This window comes from Colias eurytheme, chromosome 4, assembly GCF_061535395.1.
Source record: "Colias eurytheme isolate Ceu_HAF_F1 chromosome 4, ilColEury1 Martin Lab GWU primary, whole genome shotgun sequence".
In the NCBI taxonomy this organism is placed as follows: Eukaryota; Metazoa; Arthropoda; class Insecta; order Lepidoptera; family Pieridae; genus Colias; species Colias eurytheme.
The window spans coordinates 187,764-209,217 of NC_142983.1; the positions used below are offsets into that span (position 1 = coordinate 187,764).

The window sequence follows — 21,454 nt, forward strand, 5'->3', positions numbered from 1 at the left end:
GAAAGTTATGAGTCTATCGATTGATAAGTGGTGACTTTTATATTGGTGACTAATTATAAGAAATAAACTGTTCCGAGCGAATCATTCGATGTTTTCAATTAGAAAATGTTACCTAACTGATTTGATCAAAAAACAAGTTAGGTCTTAGTAGGTACCTAGTTAGTACCTAATGTAGTAAATTATTAAATATCGTAATATCGGCCCTTTTCAATACATATTTCGTTTACGTTATAGCTTACCTTTACATATTGGTTTTCTCTTTGTAATAAAAAAAATATAAGTATCAACAAAAATTACAACTGAACAAATTTTAATAACGTCATGAATATCAATAAACACATAAAATAAAAATGCTGTATAATTTCACAACTCTCATTACAGCTGAGGTGTCCGAGTGGTTAAGGAGTTGGACTTGAAATCCAATGGGTTCTACCCGCGCAGGTTCGAATCCTGTCCTCAGCGAAAACTTTTTATATTTTTTTAATGGGTACATTTTGTCTATTTTAATTTTTATTTATGCAGTTGTAATGCAGGTATGTCATGGAACCACAATGCAGAATTTAGTCTTTTTATTGTAACTAATTTTTATGTGTCTATATGTTGATATGTTTGTAAATTTGTAATTGTATGCAAATTATTTTAATGTCAAGTAGGGGATTTTGGGGATTTTCTATATAATAAAATTTTTCAATAATATCGAAAATCGTTAGTAGAAATGTGAAACATAAATAAACAATTATTTTGCGTCCTTTAATTTTCTTATGTATTTCCGGATATTGCAAAGTAGAGATTTATCCGTTAGTTTTGAATTTTTCAAATCAGTTCAAAATAATATTTAAAGAGCAGACCACATTTCGTCGTAAAACCTAAATATAATAAATAATTCACGATGTAGTTTCTGACGTAGGAAACTAAATGCAAATGTGGTGGTTGGGGAAACCCGTGCAGTTTTGTTTTATTTACGCCTAGTGCGAGTTCAGACGCCAGCACATTGCATTTTAACGTCTTGTTTTATTACATACGCTTGTTAGCGGTTGCTTGAGATTTTACCTTCGTAATGTTTATTCAATTTTTGTTTCTTTTTGCATTCATGTGGTCAAGTATTAAGGAAGTAGGTGCACCGTGCAATACTGCTAATTTTTTTTATAAGAATTTAAACAGGATTCAAAGTATGTATAGAAACTACCAACCACAATAATGCGAGTCATTTCTAAATAATAATAATTAAAAATTATTTAAATTCAAATAAACTTCTTTATACATATACTTAATGACAATATAACAAAAGCGTAAGTTCAGTGTGAATGTATGTTAGTTACTATTTTACGCAAAAACCACTGAACGGATTTTGATGAAACTTGGCAATGATGTAGCTTAGGTACCGAATAACATATTATATGCCTATTAATACCATATAAACACTTGCTTTTGAATGAAACTGTGCGGAACAGCAAGTTTTTTTTAATATCCAGCAATATTTTCTTGGTAACACACTGTGGTAACACGTCTCCAGACGCCATCTCGTATCACATCTACGAAAATTCTCAGAAGATTTATTACTTAATTGTGACTCATCATCAATTCTCGAAAATAGTGACGCTTCATTTTACTAAATAATATGTATTATTCTGTAATAGTCATTGTAGTTCCATACTTCCGTACCTACTTGTTCCTTCCGTACCTATCCAGGAACACAGACATCCAAATAATGTTTATATATCTGTGTCCAGGAATCATTTTTCCGTTCAAAAACCACTAGTAAACTGTCAGATGTTGTGACACTTTGTGTGACACAGTGACAGTCACTTTGAGTTTGCTGTTTGACACTTGACAGCGAATTGAAATTTTGATGTGATGAAGTGGGGTGGGATTGAGCGATTTACAAATGATTAATTAATTTAAAAATAAATAAAAGCGCAAAAATGGTTATTTATGGTGTCTATATAGTAAGCAAATCCGGCGGTCTCATATACAATTACGACCACAACATTCCTCGGATAGAGACTGAAAAAACTTTTGGGTTTCCTCTTGATATTAAACTGCAATATGAAAACAAGAAAGTAGTTGTAGTGTTTGGCCAACGCGATGGAATAAATGGTGAATAGTCTATGTTTGATTTTTATTTAAATCTAAAGATCTATAGTATGTTAAAGTTAATTGTATATTGCAGTTGGTCACGTATTGCTATCAGTAAATGGGTCGCCTGTTACGGGGCGGACTACAGAGGATGGAAAGGATGTGTTTGAATTATTAGAAGCTAAGGTAAATTGTTAAAAGTACCTCTGACTGTTTAATATTTATATTCTTAGTTGTATGTATTGATTGAAGTGATACTGGGTCAAGGAATACTAATTCAATTATTAATACTTAGTAACATTTCTATCAGTATTTCAATAGGATATAGGTACTCATAGTAAATATATAATATGTTTTAGTTTAATAGCTAATTCTCAGACATTCTAACTTCAGAGTTTCCGACTTCAACTTCAATATTAACCTAAATCTTTATATATAATTACAGGAGAACTTTCCCTTAAGTTTAAAGTTTGGTCGGGTGAGAGCCACCACCAATGAGAAGATAGTGCTGGCGAGTATGTTCTACCCCCTGTTTGCTCTGGCCAGCCAGCTCAGCCCTGTCCCCAAGTCTTCAGGGATTGAAACACTCATTGCTGATACATTTAAACTGTCTTGTTTTCAGACTTTAACAGGTAATGTTTTTTATTATTGGACTCTTTCAGTATTTATGATTCTTTATTTGCACCAAACTTGGTTGTTAACTAATGTAAAGGAATAATAATGTGACTGTAAATTGTCCTGGAGCATAAGCTTTATAAATATTCCTCAATATTGAACATAAAACTGAACAGATCTTAAAAAGTACAAAATTGTAAATAAAAAAAATATTAACATTTATATTCTTTTTCTAGCTTCTAGCAATGAATCTAGAGTTTGTAATTTTTTTTTAAGGTTTCTAATTTAAGAATAGCACCTTATATAAAATTCAATCTAGCCTAATTTCTAAATAACTTATTCTAAAAGAGTGTCAATTGTCACTTGCTTAGTGTCTGTTAAAGGGCAGTAAGTCACTAATATAATAAAAACTAATTTTGTAAAATGTAAATAACTTTTTCAGGAGTGAAGTTCATTCTAGTAACAGATCCAAACATGCAAGGCACGGAAGTGGTACTAAAGAGAATTTACGAGTTGTATGCTGACTATGCTCTCAAGAACCCCTTCTATTCCCTCGAGATGCCCATCAGGTGTGAACTCTTTGATACTTCTCTACATACATTGTTGGAACTTGTGGAGAAGTCGGGAACTGCTAATTTATAGTTATGTATTTAATTTGTATAGATCGATGATTGTTAAGCTTATTTTAGCCTGAATGATTTAAATGTGTAAATAAATATGTTAGTTATATTTTTTATTGTTTATTTTATTTCACGATAGTTTTTACTGAGAATAATTTAAAGAAGATAATAATTCATAGTAAACTTGTGCAAAATTCATTCAGTTATTGACAATATTGAAATCATCCCTTAGATTTAAAATTAACCAATAAGACTCAGACCACAGGGGTCTTTACAGTTTTTGTTTACCCTAAACTTTTGTTAGTATTTTTTTTTCGTGTTCTTGTACATGTATTTCAAAATTGAATGTAATTTTTAACTTGCTCTATTTCTCAACATTGAACATGTAATTTTTAGGTAGTAGACTCAAAAGTCAAAAACTCTTGCAAGTGAAAAAAAAAGTTATTGGCAAAACTGGTTGAATATTGTACTTTTACAAATTTCATGGTGGGTTAAAAAATAAAACACATTGGTAAATTTAATAAAAATTTATTGATATAATATTTATTATTTATAACAATTGTAAGTGGGCTGTCGCCCTCACACACCACCGCTATAGCTAATGTTATTATATTATAACTATGTATCTAGGACCACTCACTCTTTGTACTTCTACACACACATACATTATTGCCTGCTTTTTGGTAGGGAAGCAACTCCAGGGCGCAGTGCTATGCTAGAACGGTGTATGCACACGACACTGCTAACTTCGCAAGCCTTACACAATGTAAAAGCTTCGAACATTACAGTTCATTCCCAATAGTTTTGATAGACAATTAAAACATGATTGACTTATAGGCGAAACACTCACACAGTATTTGTCTCATATTTTAAGTACCCCTGGAGTTGTGTAGACTCCATTTTGGAAAACCTTGAAAGGATAAAGTTAATGGCATCCGATGACACAGTTAAGATAAAAGCTTGTAAGCTAGACTTTGTACAGCATCACTCTTGCAGAGACCCAACGAGGAGCAATTGTTTTAAAAATAAATCCTATATATTTACTATTTTAATAATTATGTAAGACGAGCTATTTATATTTTTTAAGGATGTCTTCCTGAAAGAAGCAAATGGTCTAAAAAAATAGTAATTTTCGGGTTGTTCATAATTGCTATGGATAAACCCTGCTCCTCGCGAGACCAACGCTTCTAAGCAAACATCCGAATAAAACTACATGATTTGTTTTAACCCTGTTCGAAATTATTTAGTTGTTGAATAAAAGTAATAACGTCAGTCACGTGTAGCGATCCAGTAACTAAGACGATCTCCTGGGAGATTCTATGGTCGGTATAAAAATAGTGACGCTCGCGGCGTCCTACTAAATTACCTCTGTTTATAATTAAGTCTTAATATAAAGTCTTAAATATATAGTTATTATAGATCGGAGCAAAGGATAGAGGAGGCATACCCTTAAATTAATTTATCCAGGCATGTAGAAACTTGTGACATTTCAAGCAGTTTGATAGTCTGTGGTTACAAATTGGCGCCAAATTAAGACAGTTTATCGTTTTAAGTCGGTGCATGTTGAATAGTGTACTTGAGGATACTCTTTGTAAGTTTTCACGATTTGTGAGAACTGAAATATCTAGAAAACTCATCTCTATAAGCAACACACACGACAGGCCTGTATCAGAAGCTAATCAATAGTATGTAAACGCGCCCAATAAACAGTCTTTATAATAACCTATTTTACTTTAAAGTCACCTTTAAATTACTAAATATAATAGCCTATTTCTAATTATGCTAATCTATAAATAATGTAAAACGCAACGACGGTTACAGCTATGGTCGAAAAAAAAGGTTTATTTTTATGTAAGTGAGTGAGTTATGGACCATAGAACGTATTTTTCTTGTCCTACTTAGCCTTTAACATAAGTTAATGTTTTTATATAGACTTGTGTGTATATTTTAGCATAATATAACCTACTCAGTGCGTCCCTCCCCACCCTTCGCGCCCGTCTCTCCGTTCAACATCATATTCCATAAATATGACACTTTATGATTGATGTTCTGTGCTTTCAATTTGGGACAACTTTTGCAGAAATATCGTAAATAATAAAAAATATAAAAAGAGCGACCTTTCTATCGTTTTGAGTAAATAAGTTACTGTATGAAAGTGTTTATTTAACGTTGATAATATTGTTTAACGTCAAAATGCGTACCGAAACAATAAAAAGTGAGGAGTACAAAAAACATACTACAAATCCTGGACAGACAGAACACAAAACATCAACTGCATATCAAGTTATCTTTGAATAATAATTTAAAGCAGAGTCTTTGTGTCATCTTTTATATTAACGTACTACTGCAAAAGCCGCCAAAAGTATTCAGTAGTTATCCAAGAAAAATAAATTTTGTTCTCAATTTCAAGTAGAAACTTACTTTTCTTTTAAATATTAATCTCCAAATGTTATTGCACTATATTACTATTGCACAATAATTCGATAGTCGTATCCCAACTTTGAATAGTATACGTTCTTTATATATAATTTTTTAAGTGAATAATTATTATTTCAATTTTTTGAAATATAATTTTTAATCGCGAACCATTGAGACGTGCAACCTCGTCTTCACAACCCTTATATTTTAAACAACTCACGAAATCAAAAAAAAAATCTAACAGCTCAGCAAGGTACCTTTGTACCAGATATCCCTAAAAAGTTTTTCGATTCTTGGTCAAATAATAAAAAAATGTTGCTTCTTTTTATCTTTTGACGCAATTTAAATGTGTATTACAGTACGAATACATTATCGATATTTTAATATTTGAAAAACTTACGATGAATTGCCATCATGGCCGAATTAAAACGTTTTTATTTATTTTTTTATTTTGAGGGTAGTATTTATTAACTGGACAAAGAGTTTACAATTATTTTGGTGTAGAAGTTATCTGAGGTTTCATAGTTACCCAATTAAGATTTTAACTTTCAAATTGTTGTTCTTTTATTGAGTCCTAAGACATTGGTTTAAATTTCCAGATTTTTATTAAGTTTGTAACTTGAGACTTTATTATGTTCACAATGGCTTGATTATCTTGATTAGTGTTCTTGAAGTTTAGACCCTTGGGTCGATTGTTGAAACCTAGACCCTAGGGTCCCTAGGTCCCCAGAGGCGCAGTGAGTAGTCATCAGACGCGGAGACCAGCACATCGAGGTGCGTGGGGTTCCAGGCGACCGCGTTCACACAACGCGTGTGTCCTGAGAGCACTGCGATTGGCTCCTCCCGCTCCATTTGCCAGATGTACACCTGAAATTTTGCAATAAATATAATATACTTCAGGACATTTTTCACACACGGCACGATCTGATCCCCATATCAAGCCTGTCTATCTCCGCCTGTAGGTATTAAAAACATACCTACAGGCGAGGGCCATTGCGCAAGGGCCAATCTGGCCAGGGCTGTCGCAAGCGACAGACGCGCGCGCGCTATTTGTCTGACCACGTTCAACTTTCTCAATAATTGCAAGATGGATACAAAACGAAAACCATTGCGAAGAAAAGCTTATGTAGCTAGCTACTAGTTATTATTCTGTGCCCATACTATTTCGCTTGAGTTATGGAAACCAGATGGCTGATAAATTAAACTTACATATATTATTTTAAATAAATACTTATAGATAAAGACTATCCTTCTTCAATCCAACATCTAAATAGGACCTAAATACAAAAAGTTACATATTTGATCAAAATACACCTCAACATCACATGGACACAAAATAAATCCATACTAATATTATAAATGCGAAAGTAACTCTGTCTGTCTGTCTGTTACTCAATCACGCCTTAACTACTGAACCAATTTGCATGAAATTTGGTAAAGAGATATTTTGATACCCGAGAAATGACATAGGCTACTTTTTATCCCGGGAAATAGGATAGGTTTTATCCCGGAAATCCCACGGGAACGGGAACTATGCGGGTTTTTCTTTGACTGCGCGGGCGAAGCTGCGGGTGAAAAGCTAGTAATAAACATAAGTATACCTTATTGTCCTCGCTGCCGGACGCGATGAAGTCCTGGTGGGCGCCGCCGAAGCACGCGTGTATGGTGAAGTGGCCCTGCGACAGACCGCGGAACCGACGCACCAGCGCACGGGCTCCTGACAACGTGTAACAATATATTGTTAGTTTGTAATGTGTTAGTTTGTACCACTTTATTTTCGAAAAAGCAGGTTTTTTTTGACGTGACAACATCTTATAATTCGATAGAGCCGGCTGCACGCACGAAAAAACATGACTCATGCGGCGTTACCTCGCTCTGAGGCGTTCCCTATGTGGCTTGAAGTGCAAGCGAGAGCGCGGAACGAGCGACAAAGAAGCACAATCGGACGTTGTCACGTTCAACTATCGTCAGTAAACCGACTTTACAGACAACCAATTTTTTTACAAATTGCATGCACATTAATCAAAGATAATTTTTAAAGTGAAACTTCTTCAGGCGCGTTGAGTTAAATTTCGCGTCACGGCAATACCGTCACGTCAAGGTGTAAGGTGACGATTTTAGTATCTTTCAATCTTGCTAAAGAAGTTTCACTTCTGACACGTGTGCTCGGCTCTTTTTTATTTTATTTTAAGCGTGGAACATAAACTTTTATCACTTTTTTACAAAAAAACATATTTTTTTACAAATTGCTTTAATAGGTATTAAAATTTGACAAAGGAAATTTTTTGTTAGTATAAATTTATAAATAGAAAAAATTCGATAACGAGGCGGGACTCGAACCCGCATCTTTTCGCGCCAAACCGGGGCGGATGCCTGACCAATTCAGCCACTCGCGAGTCGTGACCCGCCAGAGCGATCGAATTTATTCTATTCTTTCAGTTTTATGTGTCTAAGGGACACACGAGTCCCGCCTCGTGATCGAATTTATTCTATTCTTTATAAATTTATATTTATAAAGCATTTGAATGCCATTAAACCAACAATATCACATTCATCAATTTTTTGTTAGTTCTACTCTCGGGCATGGTAAGTTAATTTTTCAAAAATCTTTAAATGCAGTTATTCTTTTTGAAAATAAAGACTAGTATTTCAAGTCCTTCCCCTCCAGGGTCTATAGAAAATTTCCTTCCTGTATATATTGAGATGGATTAAAAATAAAATTGTTAGCACTTTATTAAGTTAAATGATTTTCAATAAGTATACTAACGTATGTCCCACAGATGCACGCCCTGGTTGGCCACGTTGAGCAGCAGCAGCGTGTCCGCCGCGTTCAGCGACATCGCCATCACCGCGTGCTCCTCTTGGATGCTAAGGGGGATTTCATAATTAGTTTGAGTGTTTTTATATTTCATTTAAGAAATAACACTGGGTTAAATATTAGTTTGAATGTAATTCGATTCGATCGATTTGATAACAAATCACAGCAAGTTACCGACTTTTAACAAAGTGAGGGTAGTTGGGTCAAATGTCGTATAAACAACGTCTGAACACTTAGGCACGATTCTTACGAATGCGCCACGATTCAAAAGAAGGCGCATTTTATAGTATACGACAGCTAAGCACGTTCTGTCAGGAAATAGTGACAACTACATTGACAACTATTTATCCACAAAAATATTAAATAAAAAGTTATGTCTAACAATAAAGTAAATAAGCATTTTAAGAAATCGTACGTGTGATTAAATTGATTGTTGTGTGTGTCCCGAGTTGCGGAAACGTGTAACTTGTTTCGGTTGTGGCGTTGCATGTTGTGGAAAAAGAGTGTGTAGTGCTGTGGTGTTATCCGTTACTACAACGTGTGACGTGTGGCGTGTAGTGTGCGCGGTACGTAAGTTCGTTTAGTGTGGGAGCGTGACACTTGTGTGTGTGTTATGGTATTGTGTGTGTGTGATGGTGTTGTGTGTGTGTGTGTGTGTGTGTGTGTGTATGCTTGTCACTCACAGGTTGCGGTCGGTGAGGTCTGCGAAGTCGTACGCGCGCACGCGGTGGTGCGTGTCGGCGGCCAGCACGGTGCCGTCCGCGCGGCAAGCTAGTGCGTTCACGCGGACTCCGTCCCAGTTGTTTATTAGTGTGCCCTGGTTTAATATAATGTGGGATTGGATAAAATATTAATGAATTGTTATAAATGGAAAATTCTGTTTAAATCCTTAGAAATGACAAAAATTGGTTATTGCAGTGCAAATATTCATTTTACTTCAACTGGTCCTTCGAGAAGGATTTTATGCGTTTTTAGCATTTTTTCTTGATACGACTGTATTAATTCAACTTTCAATAACGAAGCTACACTTATCAAACCATACCAATCACACACGTAACCACAACTTTTTTTTTCACACAAATATCCACCCAAAAATCCCCATAAAACAACAAAAGTCTCCTCACATCAAGAGTGCAATGGTAGAACTGTCCCCGGGCGCCCCCGCACACGAACTTGTCGGAGGTCGCGTGCCACGCGACCGCCGTCAGCGAGTCCTCTTGGGAGTGCGTCATCTTCAGGTGGAGCTGCTCCGTCTGGAATTTATTTATAAATGATAAAAAGATGAAAGGGAAAATGTTTAAATTTAAATATTGAAAATGCTTAAATTAAGGCAAGAAAAAGAAAGCAGTCATAAGGACTGTCGATATAAGTGAAAATGTTTAATTTTGAATTTTAGTTACATAATATAAGCATGTTGGTACCGTGGACCCATAAGATACACGCGTCTACAAGGCGACAATAAAGTCAGTTTTGAATGAAAACAATAAATAAAATCATAAATTGCAAAACAAAAGCATTGAGGGTAGTTGAAAAATGCCATTAGATACAATTCCTTACTTATTTAGTAGGGCAAATAAGGAATTATAAATAATTCAACCAAAACATTTAGCTCGAGTTTATAAATCAATAAAAACAAAACAATTAAAAAAAATGATGTAATTACCTCCATATTCCATATCCAGAGATCGGGGCAGTCTTCAGGGCCGGCGGCGATGAGGTAGCGGCCATCTGGACTCCACGATAGGTACGACACACCGTATAGATGGCCTTCTAGAGATTTTCTGCAATTTTATGAGAAAAAAAATAACTATTATTAACAGAAATCCTTCTGTCGAAGATGCCAAAAAAGTGAACAAAATTAACATGATCTGCCTTTTTTATATGTTTTGTTATTTGTTAGCAAAAAAAATAGATTCTGGCTAACATATGGTATAATTTTTCAACATTTCTTAAAACATAAAGCTAAAAACCGTAAATGCAGTAGAATAAGAAAATTCAAGGAAAGGCAATCTCTTCTATAAATATAAAAATACGAACCTAAATGAAAGTCTCCTGGCCACAGGGTCGAAGTCCCATATCATGACGGTGTGGTCCTTCGAGCCGGATGCTAACTTCGATCCGTCGGGCGACCACTTACAGTACCACACTTCATCACAGTGCTCATTCAGAACCTAGAAAAGACAATAATTATGTATATTATTATTAATTTTCACATAAAAATTAAAAATGCTGTATCTACTTCTAGAGGAATTTAAAAGCTCTGGTTGTTTTAATTAGTTTAATGTTTAATGTAATTCTGTTTAGTGAACCATCAATAAATGTAACTGTTTTATAATTACTGGTATTGTTTAAAGTATGTTATATTATATTTACCTGTAGGGGATGTATGGGGAACTGATCAGCAGAGCACTGATGATCAGCCAACAGCGAGAAAGGTATGTGATCTCCATTCTGTTCAGGGGTTGGTCGTTGTGCAGCGTGGAAGCGACACCTCTGGGCTTGGTATGCTGCAGCTTGAGCGAGGAGGGACCGAAGTCTTCCCGGTGCCATCATCAGAGCTGGTGGAAGAACAGCTTGGACTCGAGCTAGAACAGCGGCTCGAGACGTAGTGCCTCCAGGCCACTGCGCCCTGGACCGAAGCTCTTCAGCATCAGCGCACATCATGAGGGCCGATAACCGATGGACGCGTGGTGTGTCGTACTGCAGCGGGGTCAGTTCGTTCCGCAGCACGTGGAGTGCGTCCAACACCCGCCCAGCTTCCAGATGCTCGAGGTACTTCTGTTCCAGTACTACAAACTTCATTTCCTGTGAGAAATTATGACATAACTTTGTCAATATTAGGTAGATTTCTTACACAGATAATTACTAAATTGCGTGACAGAATATCTGTTGAACTAATTATGTTTAAAACCTGTTTATATGTGATTGGAAATAATTCAATTGCATTTGAAAAGAGAAAAGAAACAAATAGTTAACACAATAAATTCCTAAAATGAAAGAGACTGGACCATATACTAGGTATCTCTATCCTGTTTATATGAACATTGCTTTATACTTAAACAAATTGACTATACGGTATTTTTACTATACTTTAATTTTCTATCAATAAAAATTTAACATGTAGAAACAATGAACAACATTGTATACCATCAATATCATATACTTATATGTATAAGTGTACTAACAGCAAGGTTATGCGGGTCCTGGTGGGGGGAATCCCGCAGGAGATCGTGCAGGGCACGCAGGTCGTGGTCTGCCTTCACCCAGTCACCGGCCAGCACGTGCTGCCGGAACGTGGCCGCGGCCGGGTGCTCCAGGTGCAGGCCAGACTCCTCCATGAGGAGCGTGGCACTGCGTCTGTGGAACGAATAAGTAGGGGACGTTTTGATGATGAATGTGCTTGGGAAAATTCGTCAGACTGACAGAAAGTTCCATTTACAATAATATTATGTACATTATATTGACATTGAATGATATTGGAGAAGGGCATTGGTATGAAGTAAAACATCCATCTGACTCTCTCCGTATTACTATAACTTATAAGTGTAAAAGAGTCTATATGTTGAACTAGCTGTGCCCTGCGGTTTTACCCATATTGCGCGGCTCCTGTTGGGTCTTAGCATGATGATATATAGCCTATAGCCTTCCTTGATAAATGGGCTATCTAACACCGAAAGAATTTTTCAAATCGGACTAGTAGTTCCTAAGATTAGCCCGTTCATACAAACAAACTCTTCAGCTTTATAATATTAGTATAGATTGATCCTGGTAAATATTACAGAGCTAAAGGAATATTTATAATTACAACATAAATATTTATCTGTAGAATTTCCTTGTTTTTTCTACTTTGATACGAAAATAAATTAGTTTTTTTCCACTTTTTCCTTGCATTATCAAAAGGAGGATTAATCCGTCAGTCCTCGGATCACAGACTCAATAGAAAATCTATTGTGTCTCGGCCCGATCGGGCCGCTCGGTGGTCAATGGGTTAAAATATCAAATTATTTACGAGGAAAACTACTGCAAAACCTAGATTACTCGTTAATATTCAGCAAATACAAGCCCTCATTATGGTTTAACTATTGAGGATGTATTTCATTATCATATTGTTATTCAGTGTTGTTCTTAAAATAGATAATGTTAATGATGAAATTGAGACCTTGATATGTGAAATATGTAGTTCAATTTCTATTAATATTATAAACATATTTTAAAATTATATTCATAAGCGTCATACTAATAAAATACTATTAACATTGTTGTTTTGTAACTATTTTAAAACAAATAAAATGGAAAAAAACCACTTGTCCTACAATAACAAATCTATTAAATCATTAAACCTAAATTGTATTAAATTCTTCATTAAAATTAAATGATTATCAACAGCCTTGTCTTAGCCTTCAAGTATCCTTATTGCTTACTGTATAAATTCTTACTATGTGATTAGAATAACTAAATATTGAGACACTTGACACTGTATAACAATAACTGTAAAAACATTGCGATGTGTGATGAGTACAAATATTAATTGCATTGTTTTATTAAATGACTACCATACATAGAACAATGAAATGAATGAAAACAATAAAAAAAACCTAAAATACATTTGCTTCATACCACAAGGGTTGTGTAGCAAATGTATGAATTGTGATAAATGGTAATTTGCTAAGCATCAGCATGTTTAAAATATAATATGTCTTGGCGAACTAAACATTTAAAACTGTTAAAGGGACACTATACAATATTAAGCAAATAAATGCTGTGATTTCTAATGATAATCATTATTGCAAGAAAAAACAACTAAATAAAATAAGTCATTTCATCAGTGAGTGAAAGAAATAATTTCAACATGAAATGAAAAATGCCGAGTCATTAGTCTCTTCCCTTTGTTGTTCAAACTTCAAAGTGACAATTTAATAACTCAGTGTTAGAGATGCATATTAAAATAGAAAAGCAGTCAGCTGACATATGTTTATTTCCCACACCTAATTGGTACCATGAGTTTGCATTTTCAACTTCAAGGAATACCTTTATGTAAATGATGTAAACAAAAGAATTTTCTTATGAAAAATCATTTTACACATATTTTATTGACATTTTAAGGTAATTAAAATATATGATAATTTTCATTGGCCTTTGATGACCTTGATATCAAAATTTAATTATGTAGGCTGAAATGGAATATTATTAGTTTTTAATAGTGATCCAAGTTACAACATTAATAACAATAACCATTAAATAATTATTACAATTTCAAGAGCAATGGAATATTTTTAAATAACAATGAAGTGACAAAATATAATTTAACTTTAAAAAAAAAAAAATTATAATTTCCCAATGACATTCCATGTTATTGTGTAAGTGAAGTAATTTTCCTTTGTTTACATAGTATTATTATCTCAATATTGATAAAATAATTATTTGTTATCCAATCAATTGAATAATAATAAGCATTCGCAAAAACACCTGAATACTTTTGTAGAAAACAAAGTCAGAAAACATACAAAGGGCTGTGTCATCAAGTAAACACAAAGTGCAATGAACCTTGAAGACTGCTAATGCACTATGAATTCTTCACTTTAAAGATACAGATCATTAAACAGAGATCAAAAAGAAAGAGATCAAATTGTCAAGTCGGAATGATAAAGCAAAGACTCACTCGAGTCCAACGGAGAGCAGATGCTGCCCGATGAGTCGGACAATCTCCTGGTCGGTGGTGGGCATGCGAAGGCCCGGGGCCAGGTCGCCGTTGCGAGCGGCGTCCCCATTGAGGTGCGCGCCGTTCGCGCACGGCTGGTGCATGGTCGGCTCCGGCGACAGCCTGCGCGACCGCTTGCGCGGCGGCCGTTGGCCCTCGTCTCCGGAGTCACTGGAGGCCAGGCTGGCCCGCTCCGCTGCGCGTGCACGCGCGCCTCCGGTCACGATCCCCGCCGCATCGGCCTCGTCGCGGCGTGACGTCACGCCCGCTACCCGCCGCCCGCGCTCAATGGACCATCTCCCTTTGTTCGCTGCTAAACGGTTCTCGATTGTTCCCCTGCGCTGCGTCTCCTTCTCGCTTATTTGACGAAACTTAACTCAAAACACCACCCAGGCGGACGACTTTCTGATACGCTCGACTCTATATTAGGTATTCAAAGCGTACACAAAAATCAGCTGAAAACGGAACGACAGCTGTCTAACTTGTTAACATCGCCCTTCTTTTCGTTTCGGCTGACGTTCGTGTTGCACATTGGGATTCGGGACCGATCGTTCTTGACCTCAAAATAAAAGTTAAATATAAAATAAAGAATAATTCAACTAGATCAATTTAAATTATTGATTGTTGAAAGGACATACTCCAAAAGAAATAAAAATATCTCAATTTTTATTCTATTGACGTAACGCAAATAGTTGCTGCACAATTAAATAACTACTTTAAATACAAAGTACTTCTTTGTTAATAAATTCACGAATGGCAAGAATGCAAGAATCATGTAATTTTTTTAGAAAAAACAAACATACATATTAGCAAAAAAAATATTCAACGTTAAAAAGGAGACAAAGATTTTTTGATTATTGATATGAAATTTATTTTCATTATATTAATAGACATATTATATTTTTTATTAGAGCCATTTTAATAGGCATTAATAGGCAACATTTGACATTTCAACAAATTCAACAACGTAACCTAGTAACGACGACATAAGAATAACATGTTATTTCGTTTTGTTAGAACTGCACATTTGCTTAACTTTTTTCAATTACGATTACATAATATGTATTTATAATAATAATGACCAATAAAAGTAATTTTTTAAGATTTGATTTTACTGATAAACCATTCTCAACTTAATAAACAATTTCTGATTTAAAGAACTAACGTCGCTACAATTTTGTGTCAATAAACCTTTTTTAATAAAAGAGACGTTACTCTAAAAATCGAAATCTGACATCTAGAATCGAATGCATTGATTACTTGTGAATAAAAATCACCTTCTTATTAAATGCGTTGTGTTTTTATAGTAATGTCTCATTTTGCTCCCTAAATTTACGAGAGAAAGTATATTACTGGGACAGGGATTCGCCCACAGGATTCGCCCTCGATTCACCTGATGAATTTTAAAATTGACATTATGTTACAAGTTCGATTGACAAAATAATTAATGTTTCAAGTCCGTATCGATTAATTTACCTATAGTCAGGCATTCAATAATCATACGTAAGAACCGCGAACCTGTTTAGGTGAAGCATTTCATAATTTTTATTAAAGATTCTATAAAGTTAATTAAAAATTTAAAAAATCGACTGAAATAAAATTGTTTTTTTTGTTTGTTTTGAAATTGTACGCCGCGGTAACGCCGATTGTGATTTCTGTCAAATTGTGGAATTGTCGAAATTGACATTGAAAATACATTGACAAACGACAGTAGATAGCAAAGCAAAGGTCAATCACCGTGTTTTATTTAGCTATTTCAAATACATAACATAAATGTTAAATGTGAAAACGAAAGTTTCCTGATAAATTCCTATAATAATGCGAGCCTTTATATTTAGTGTTATTTTGTTGTACTTAAATATAAAACCTTCGAATTTACAACTTTTAATAAATGTTAGAAATCAGGTAAGTAGGTAGTTGTTTTAAAAATGTAATGGTATTTGTTTATAACAAATTTACATTTAGTTTTCATAAATACAGGGTGGTGATGTTATGCAGGAGAATATAACTGCCAACGTATCTGAGGATACGGTTACTCTCGATTTCTTACGACTGGACGGTGTTTACGTATCACAACTCGTCGATTTTACAAATGTAAGATATATTGTGTTTATTTATTTTTATAATTAATTTTCATTTTAAAATTTACAGTTCAGTCTTATATATTTATAATTATTTGTACCTAAAATATCACTTACAAAAGCTTTACCATTTTGTGGATATTTAATTATTTGCATACATACATCTCACTTGTTGAAATGTTTTGTTTTTTCTAGGAAGTAGAATCTATGAAAGTAATAATACCAGGAGAGGAAGACTTGGGTCAGAGCGGCCACCAGACCCTCTGCTTCATCACACATGCCGCCCAAGCTGACTTTATAGCTCCAGATGCTATGGCTAAGTTAAGACAGGTAGTTGAAATATGGTTTAATGTTTCTTTTATTTGCTATATCAATATAAGACATTGTATTTTCTTCATAGTTTCCTCCAGTAATTTCACCTAATCTATACAAAAAATAATAAATCAATGAAAGTAAGATGAATTTTATTGCAGAAAGTAGTTCCTTAGAGCAATAAAAAAGTGCAATGAAATGAGATAAATTTATTTGTCCATTTATGTAACACAAGTAATTTACAACAGTGTGTCCCAAACTAAGTGAAATACTTGTGTCTTGGGACCCTGAGTTGCACTTCTTGGTTATGTTATATACAGTGGTGGACGTTTAATTAGAAACACGTAACACGATGAAGTAGTCATCAAATTTATTTAGTTACATTTGCGTATTAACGTATTAGAAATTAAGTATTATTTCATATGTAATAGAACACCCGTTTATCTAGTTTTATAAGAAATTGCTTAATTTTAATCAAACTTTAGCTTAAATTAATAAAATTAAACAATTTAAGTGAAGTCTGATTTCCGAGTATTTTCAGTCTGGACAACAAATTAGAAACATCATGGTTTGAGTGTTCCAAAGTCAAAACCTGTTGAAATGCCGCCAATATTTTTTTATTCTACAAATATTTGCACCGTTTTCTAAACATTCTATCTAAAAGTTTCTGAAAATTAATTAACTTTGCAGTAAAAATGGTTAAAAGTGAGATTTGTGACCCATCAACAAGAAAAGTAATTTTAAGTTTACATTTTGACAAAAACTGGAGTTACAGGAAAATTGAAAATAATTTAGAGTGTTCGATAAAAAGATATTCAATGCTACAGTTTATTTAAAAGAGCATGGTACTTCTGATTGAGTGCCTAAAAAAGCTCGACCATGAATAACCACTGCTCGCGAGCATAGGCAAATAATTCTTTTCGCAAAGATGGATCCATTTAAAGGTTCCAATTCTATTAGGAAATATGTTTTTGCAAACGTGTTAAAATCTCATATAATCTAAGCCACGACGTTGTTAAGCCGTTGTTGTCTATAAAGATTATAACAATCTAAAAACAACCCCATACGTGCCCATACTATAATTTTTCCTCCGCTATGCTGAACTGTTTATTTATCTAAGGCCCGGTTAACTGAACAACGCGCGTATCCTTTGCCATCAGAATTGATTAAATTAATTTTACTTTGGTCCCAAAATAAAACTTTTCACTGGCAGACTGTCCACGAGCAATATTTCTTAGTAAATGTAAATCGTTGTTGTCGTTGTACTGTCTAGTAAGAAGCTGTACTTTCCTGGGGGCTCTCCCAAAAAATTTTGCCTCGACTTACCGCCTGCGAACCGATCTCATCGACACATTGCGAGGTTCATCTTCGGAAAAAACTAATTTTATAATAGAATTTGAACTTTTAAATGGATCCATCTTTGCCTATCCTCGCGAGCAGTGGTTTTTCATGGTCGAGCTTTTCTAGGCACTTGATCGGAAGTAGCTTGCTTTTTTAAATAAACTATATCATTGAATATGTTTTTATTGAACACTCTAAATGATTTGCAATTTTCCTGTAACTCCAGTTTTTGTCTGTGTTTGTTGATGGGTCACAAATCTCACTTTTAACCATTTTTACTGCAAAGTTAATTAATTTTCAGAAACTTTTAGATAGAATGTTTAGAAAACGGTGCAAATATTTGTAGAATAAAAAAATATTGGCGGCATTTCAACAGGTTTTGACTTTGGAACACTCGAACCATGATGTTTCTAATTTGTTGTCCAGACTGAAAATACTCAGAAATCAGACTTCACTTAAAGTTGTTTAATTTTATTAATTTAAGCTAACGTTTGATAAAAATTAAGCATTTTCTTATAAAACTAGATAAACGGGTGTTCTATTACATAAGAAATAATACTTAATCTCTAATACGTTAATACATAAATGTTAAATGAATTTGATGACTACTTCATCGAGTTACGTGTTTCTAATTAAACGTCCACCACTGTATGTTGTGACCATATCGTAAGTACTATTTAATTTATTTGCAGTTCTTCATTTCTGTAATTCTGTTAGTATAAAAAACACAATTGGTACTTTTATGGTATGGTTTTGTTTTGTTTAATAGGTTACATACAAAATAGGTGTGTAGGGATGCATGCCTCTATTAATTCCTATAAATTTTATTTCTAGAAAAATCCAGGAACAGTGCGAGTAGCAGAAGAAGACAAGGGTTGGCGGCAGACAACAGCCACAGCATGGGCGGGTCGTGTTACGCGACTGCTATCGCCCGCCGCAGCTAGGCACTGCGCTGCTGCTAAAGACAGGGTTCATATACGGTCCGCTGATTTGACAAGATGGGCGCCTAGACCTGGTAAATTTTTGATCAAATATTTATATTTTATTTATTTGAAATATAAAAATGAATCGCAAAATGTGTTGGTAAGCGCATAACTCGAGAACGGCTGAACCGATTTCGATAATTCTTTTTTTATTATATTCCTTGAAGTACGAGGATGGTTTCTTATGTACAGAAAACGTAAACTTGTACCACGGGCGAAGCCGGGGCGGACCGCTAGTTTGAAATATAAAAATGTGTTATGTGCATGCTAATTAAAAATGTTTAATTAAAAAGGAAATAGATTGTGACTCAATTACCTAGGGACGCAGATTTCCACATTAAATTTCTTGTCTTTATAGAAGCATGGCAGAGCAACATTTTTTTTAACGTGATAACATTTTTAAAATCGTTTTAGTCGGGTGACATGTTCAGAAACTCGTGTCACACCAAAACCTCACGAGCGCGATCGCAGGTATAACGAGAGAGAGACGGACCGATCTTCCGTCTCATCTCGAGCGCTGCCACCAATAAGACGTTATCACGTAAACATCTCGATCGTAAACCTACTTTACAAACAACCAATTTTTTTTCTTACAATATAACCTTTATTAAGTAACTACCCTCCTATTCTTATAATACACAAACCAGGTATGGACCAATCGTCGTACGCGTCCGAAGTGAGTCCGTTCCCCTCGCACGCGCTGTCGGACAGCGCGGACGGCGCGCCGCGGGTGGGCGCGTGCGTCGCGGAGACGGACGCCGCTGCCGAGTGCATATGCCACTTGGAGGTGAGTGTTTATTTGTTATAGGAAGTACTTATATGAATAATTTTGAGGTGAAACTTGTTTAGGCACGTTGAGTAAAATTTCAAGATAACAGCAGGTGATGGAGTAAGGCGACAATTTTAATATTTTCGAATTTTCCAAAGAAATTTCACATGTGCTCAGCACACACGCTCTTTTGTTTCTTTAGGTTAAATTTAAAGATGGTTTTGTGAATTTTTTATTGACTTGTGGATGGTCTATCGATTTGTGGGCTATTGCTATTTTTTGCAAAGATGTAAATGCAAAAAATTCCTATAAACAACAAGATTTTTTATAGCTTATTGTATAGGTATTCCTTGTAAGTATGTTTGATAGTTTGAGTATATTTAATTTTCAATTGTCTAATTATTAAAGTTCACCTCCACAACGGATTATTTCTTTACTCAAAAACTTAATTTGATAAATTTCTCTGTGATAAATCATTATCGATATTTATCACTTCCAGGTGTGCGTAAACTGGTACCCTTGCGGGCTCAAGTACTGCAAGGGCAAGCCGCAGGGCGGGCTGAGCTACCGCTGCGGCATCAAGACGTGCCATCGCTGCTACCGCTATCACTTCTACGTGAGACGACGCGACTCCTGCCTCTCGTACACGTGACACCCGCCACGCCCCCTGGGCCCCTGCCAACTCTACCTTCTAGTCACTATAGCTTCCCTCAAACTATAACTGAAGACAATACTTTATAACTTTTGTAAATATTTTGCTAGGTGCTGTTTTAAGAATAAATGTTATTTAATCATTGTTTATTTGTGTTTTTCTTATTTGTCGCAAAGGTGTTGTGTATGATGATTGAATGAATGTGTGCTGTGTAAATTATAGTAGTAGTAGTTCATCTATGATCAAAAGTAATTTTTTGATGGAGATGGAGTTAGTACATATTCTATTTCTAATCTTGTTTGAATCATAATTTTTGGCAAGTAAAATATCAGAATTTATGTAATCCACTCCAGATAGGATAGAGACATATTTAATAAGATTTGTTAAAAAAAAACCCTTGTAACTGTATTAAATTAATGATTTATTGTTAACATTTTGTTATAACTACAGCTAAGAACTAATATAAATAGTTAATGACATCCTGGATATGGTTCATGTCTGTTCTTTCGTAGCACAAACTCGATTTTCCTGGCCATGTCCTCGTTGTATAAGGCCTTACACCTTTCATGGTTCACTCTTCGCCTTACCTGTGAAATATAACAAAAATATATTTGAATAGAAAACCAAATTTCGTATTTGTATAAATGTAAACAGTCTTATTATGGATTAACATGTTCTTCTAAGTAAAACTGTACCTGAAATGGTTTCTCATAATATCTTGTAAGCCTGTATTGCTCCAGGATTCCCTCTTTTCCCAAAATCCTGTTCAGGAGCCTGCAAGCGCTGTCTACATCGTTGTTTTTAACGAATACTGTACGAGCTATGAAAGATGGATGATGGTTGCCTAATAGTTTCAATGTTAATCGCATTTTAGAGAATAAAAAAGTGTATTTATTTAATATATTTTAACCAAAATAGGTTATTTTGTAATTTCGTATTTTCGAATTGTCTCCACTCTCCTGTCAATGTCATGTGAAGTGAAGATTTGACACTTGACAATTATGTATTTTTTATAAAATCTTCTGTATTAGATACAAGTCTTTTAAGCCCATCAGGCCTTAATTTAAATTT

At 34.7% G+C, this 21,454-nt stretch overlaps 4 protein-coding genes and 1 non-coding gene across 5 annotated transcripts; 3 read left to right on the plus strand and 2 right to left on the minus strand.

Annotated features, from left to right (window-relative positions):
* Positions 1–380: 380 nt before the first annotated feature.
* Positions 381–462, plus strand: TRNAS-UGA (transfer RNA serine (anticodon UGA)). Its single transcript has one exon. It is a non-coding gene; the product is annotated as a tRNA-Ser (tRNA).
* Positions 463–1,835: 1,373 nt separating this feature from the next.
* Trs23 (trafficking protein particle complex subunit 4-like protein Trs23) lies at positions 1,836–3,427 on the plus strand. The gene is made up of 4 exons (XM_090120304.1): positions 1,836–2,097; positions 2,171–2,262; positions 2,522–2,708; positions 3,134–3,427. Exons 1-4 carry the CDS (start codon positions 1,923–1,925, stop codon positions 3,331–3,333), a joined length of 654 nt encoding a protein of 217 aa, XP_089976430.1. The 5' UTR covers positions 1,836–1,922; the 3' UTR covers positions 3,334–3,427.
* A 396-nt stretch (positions 3,428–3,823) lies between these two features.
* Positions 3,824–14,985, minus strand: LOC149908710 (WD repeat-containing protein 26-like). Its single transcript, XM_090120305.1, has 11 exons — positions 14,884–14,985; positions 14,207–14,804; positions 11,733–11,904; positions 10,921–11,352; positions 10,585–10,718; positions 10,211–10,328; positions 9,672–9,800; positions 9,231–9,364; positions 8,497–8,597; positions 7,331–7,446; positions 3,824–6,596 (listed from the first exon to the last, which is right to left on the minus strand). Exons 2-11 carry the CDS (start codon positions 14,347–14,349, stop codon positions 6,432–6,434), a joined length of 1,644 nt encoding a protein of 547 aa, XP_089976431.1. The 5' UTR covers positions 14,350–14,804; positions 14,884–14,985; the 3' UTR covers positions 3,824–6,431.
* Positions 14,986–15,940: 955 nt separating this feature from the next.
* On the plus strand, positions 15,941–20,532 carry oaf (BRICHOS-like domain-containing protein out at first). The gene is made up of 6 exons (XM_090101542.1): positions 15,941–16,150; positions 16,226–16,339; positions 16,522–16,656; positions 18,814–18,994; positions 19,610–19,749; positions 20,231–20,532. The coding sequence occupies exons 1-6, from the start codon at positions 16,064–16,066 to the stop codon at positions 20,381–20,383; spliced, it is 810 nt and encodes a 269-aa protein (XP_089957668.1). The 5' UTR covers positions 15,941–16,063; the 3' UTR covers positions 20,384–20,532.
* Positions 20,533–20,787: 255 nt separating this feature from the next.
* On the minus strand, positions 20,788–21,348 carry mRpS21 (mitochondrial ribosomal protein S21). Its single transcript, XM_090101543.1, has 2 exons — positions 21,079–21,348; positions 20,788–20,970 (listed from the first exon to the last, which is right to left on the minus strand). Exons 1-2 carry the CDS (start codon positions 21,250–21,252, stop codon positions 20,854–20,856), a joined length of 291 nt encoding a protein of 96 aa, XP_089957669.1. The 5' UTR covers positions 21,253–21,348; the 3' UTR covers positions 20,788–20,853.
* Between the last annotated feature and the right edge of the window lie 106 nt (positions 21,349–21,454).

What these genes read in the sequence shown, in the direction of transcription:
- Trs23 (XM_090120304.1), top strand. Translation starts at nt 1,923, where the DNA reads ATGGTTATTTATGGTGTCTATATAGTAAGCAAATCCGGCGGTCTCATA. An exon ending in TTGAATTATTAGAAGCTAAG is followed by an intron (nt 2,263 to 2,521) that starts GTAAATTGTTAA and finishes ATATAATTACAG; the next exon opens with GAGAACTTTCCCTTAAGTTT. An exon ending in TTGTTTTCAGACTTTAACAG is followed by an intron (nt 2,709 to 3,133) that starts GTAATGTTTTTT and finishes TAACTTTTTCAG; the next exon opens with GAGTGAAGTTCATTCTAGTA.
- LOC149908710 (XM_090120305.1), bottom strand. Translation starts at nt 14,349, where the DNA reads ATGCACCAGCCGTGCGCGAACGGCGCGCACCTCAATGGGGACGCCGCT. An exon ending in AGGACCCGCATAACCTTGCT is followed by an intron (nt 11,353 to 11,732) that starts GTTAGTACACTT and finishes AATTTCTCACAG; the next exon opens with GAAATGAAGTTTGTAGTACT. An exon ending in TCTGGATATGGAATATGGAG is followed by an intron (nt 9,801 to 10,210) that starts GTAATTACATCA and finishes AATAAATTCCAG; the next exon opens with ACGGAGCAGCTCCACCTGAA.
- oaf (XM_090101542.1), top strand. Translation starts at nt 16,064, where the DNA reads ATGCGAGCCTTTATATTTAGTGTTATTTTGTTGTACTTAAATATAAAA. An exon ending in AACTCGTCGATTTTACAAAT is followed by an intron (nt 16,340 to 16,521) that starts GTAAGATATATT and finishes TGTTTTTTCTAG; the next exon opens with GAAGTAGAATCTATGAAAGT. An exon ending in AAGATGGGCGCCTAGACCTG is followed by an intron (nt 18,995 to 19,609) that starts GTAAATTTTTGA and finishes TACACAAACCAG; the next exon opens with GTATGGACCAATCGTCGTAC.
- mRpS21 (XM_090101543.1), bottom strand. Translation starts at nt 21,252, where the DNA reads ATGCGATTAACATTGAAACTATTAGGCAACCATCATCCATCTTTCATA. An exon ending in ATTATGAGAAACCATTTCAG is followed by an intron (nt 20,971 to 21,078) that starts GTACAGTTTTAC and finishes TATATTTCACAG; the next exon opens with GTAAGGCGAAGAGTGAACCA.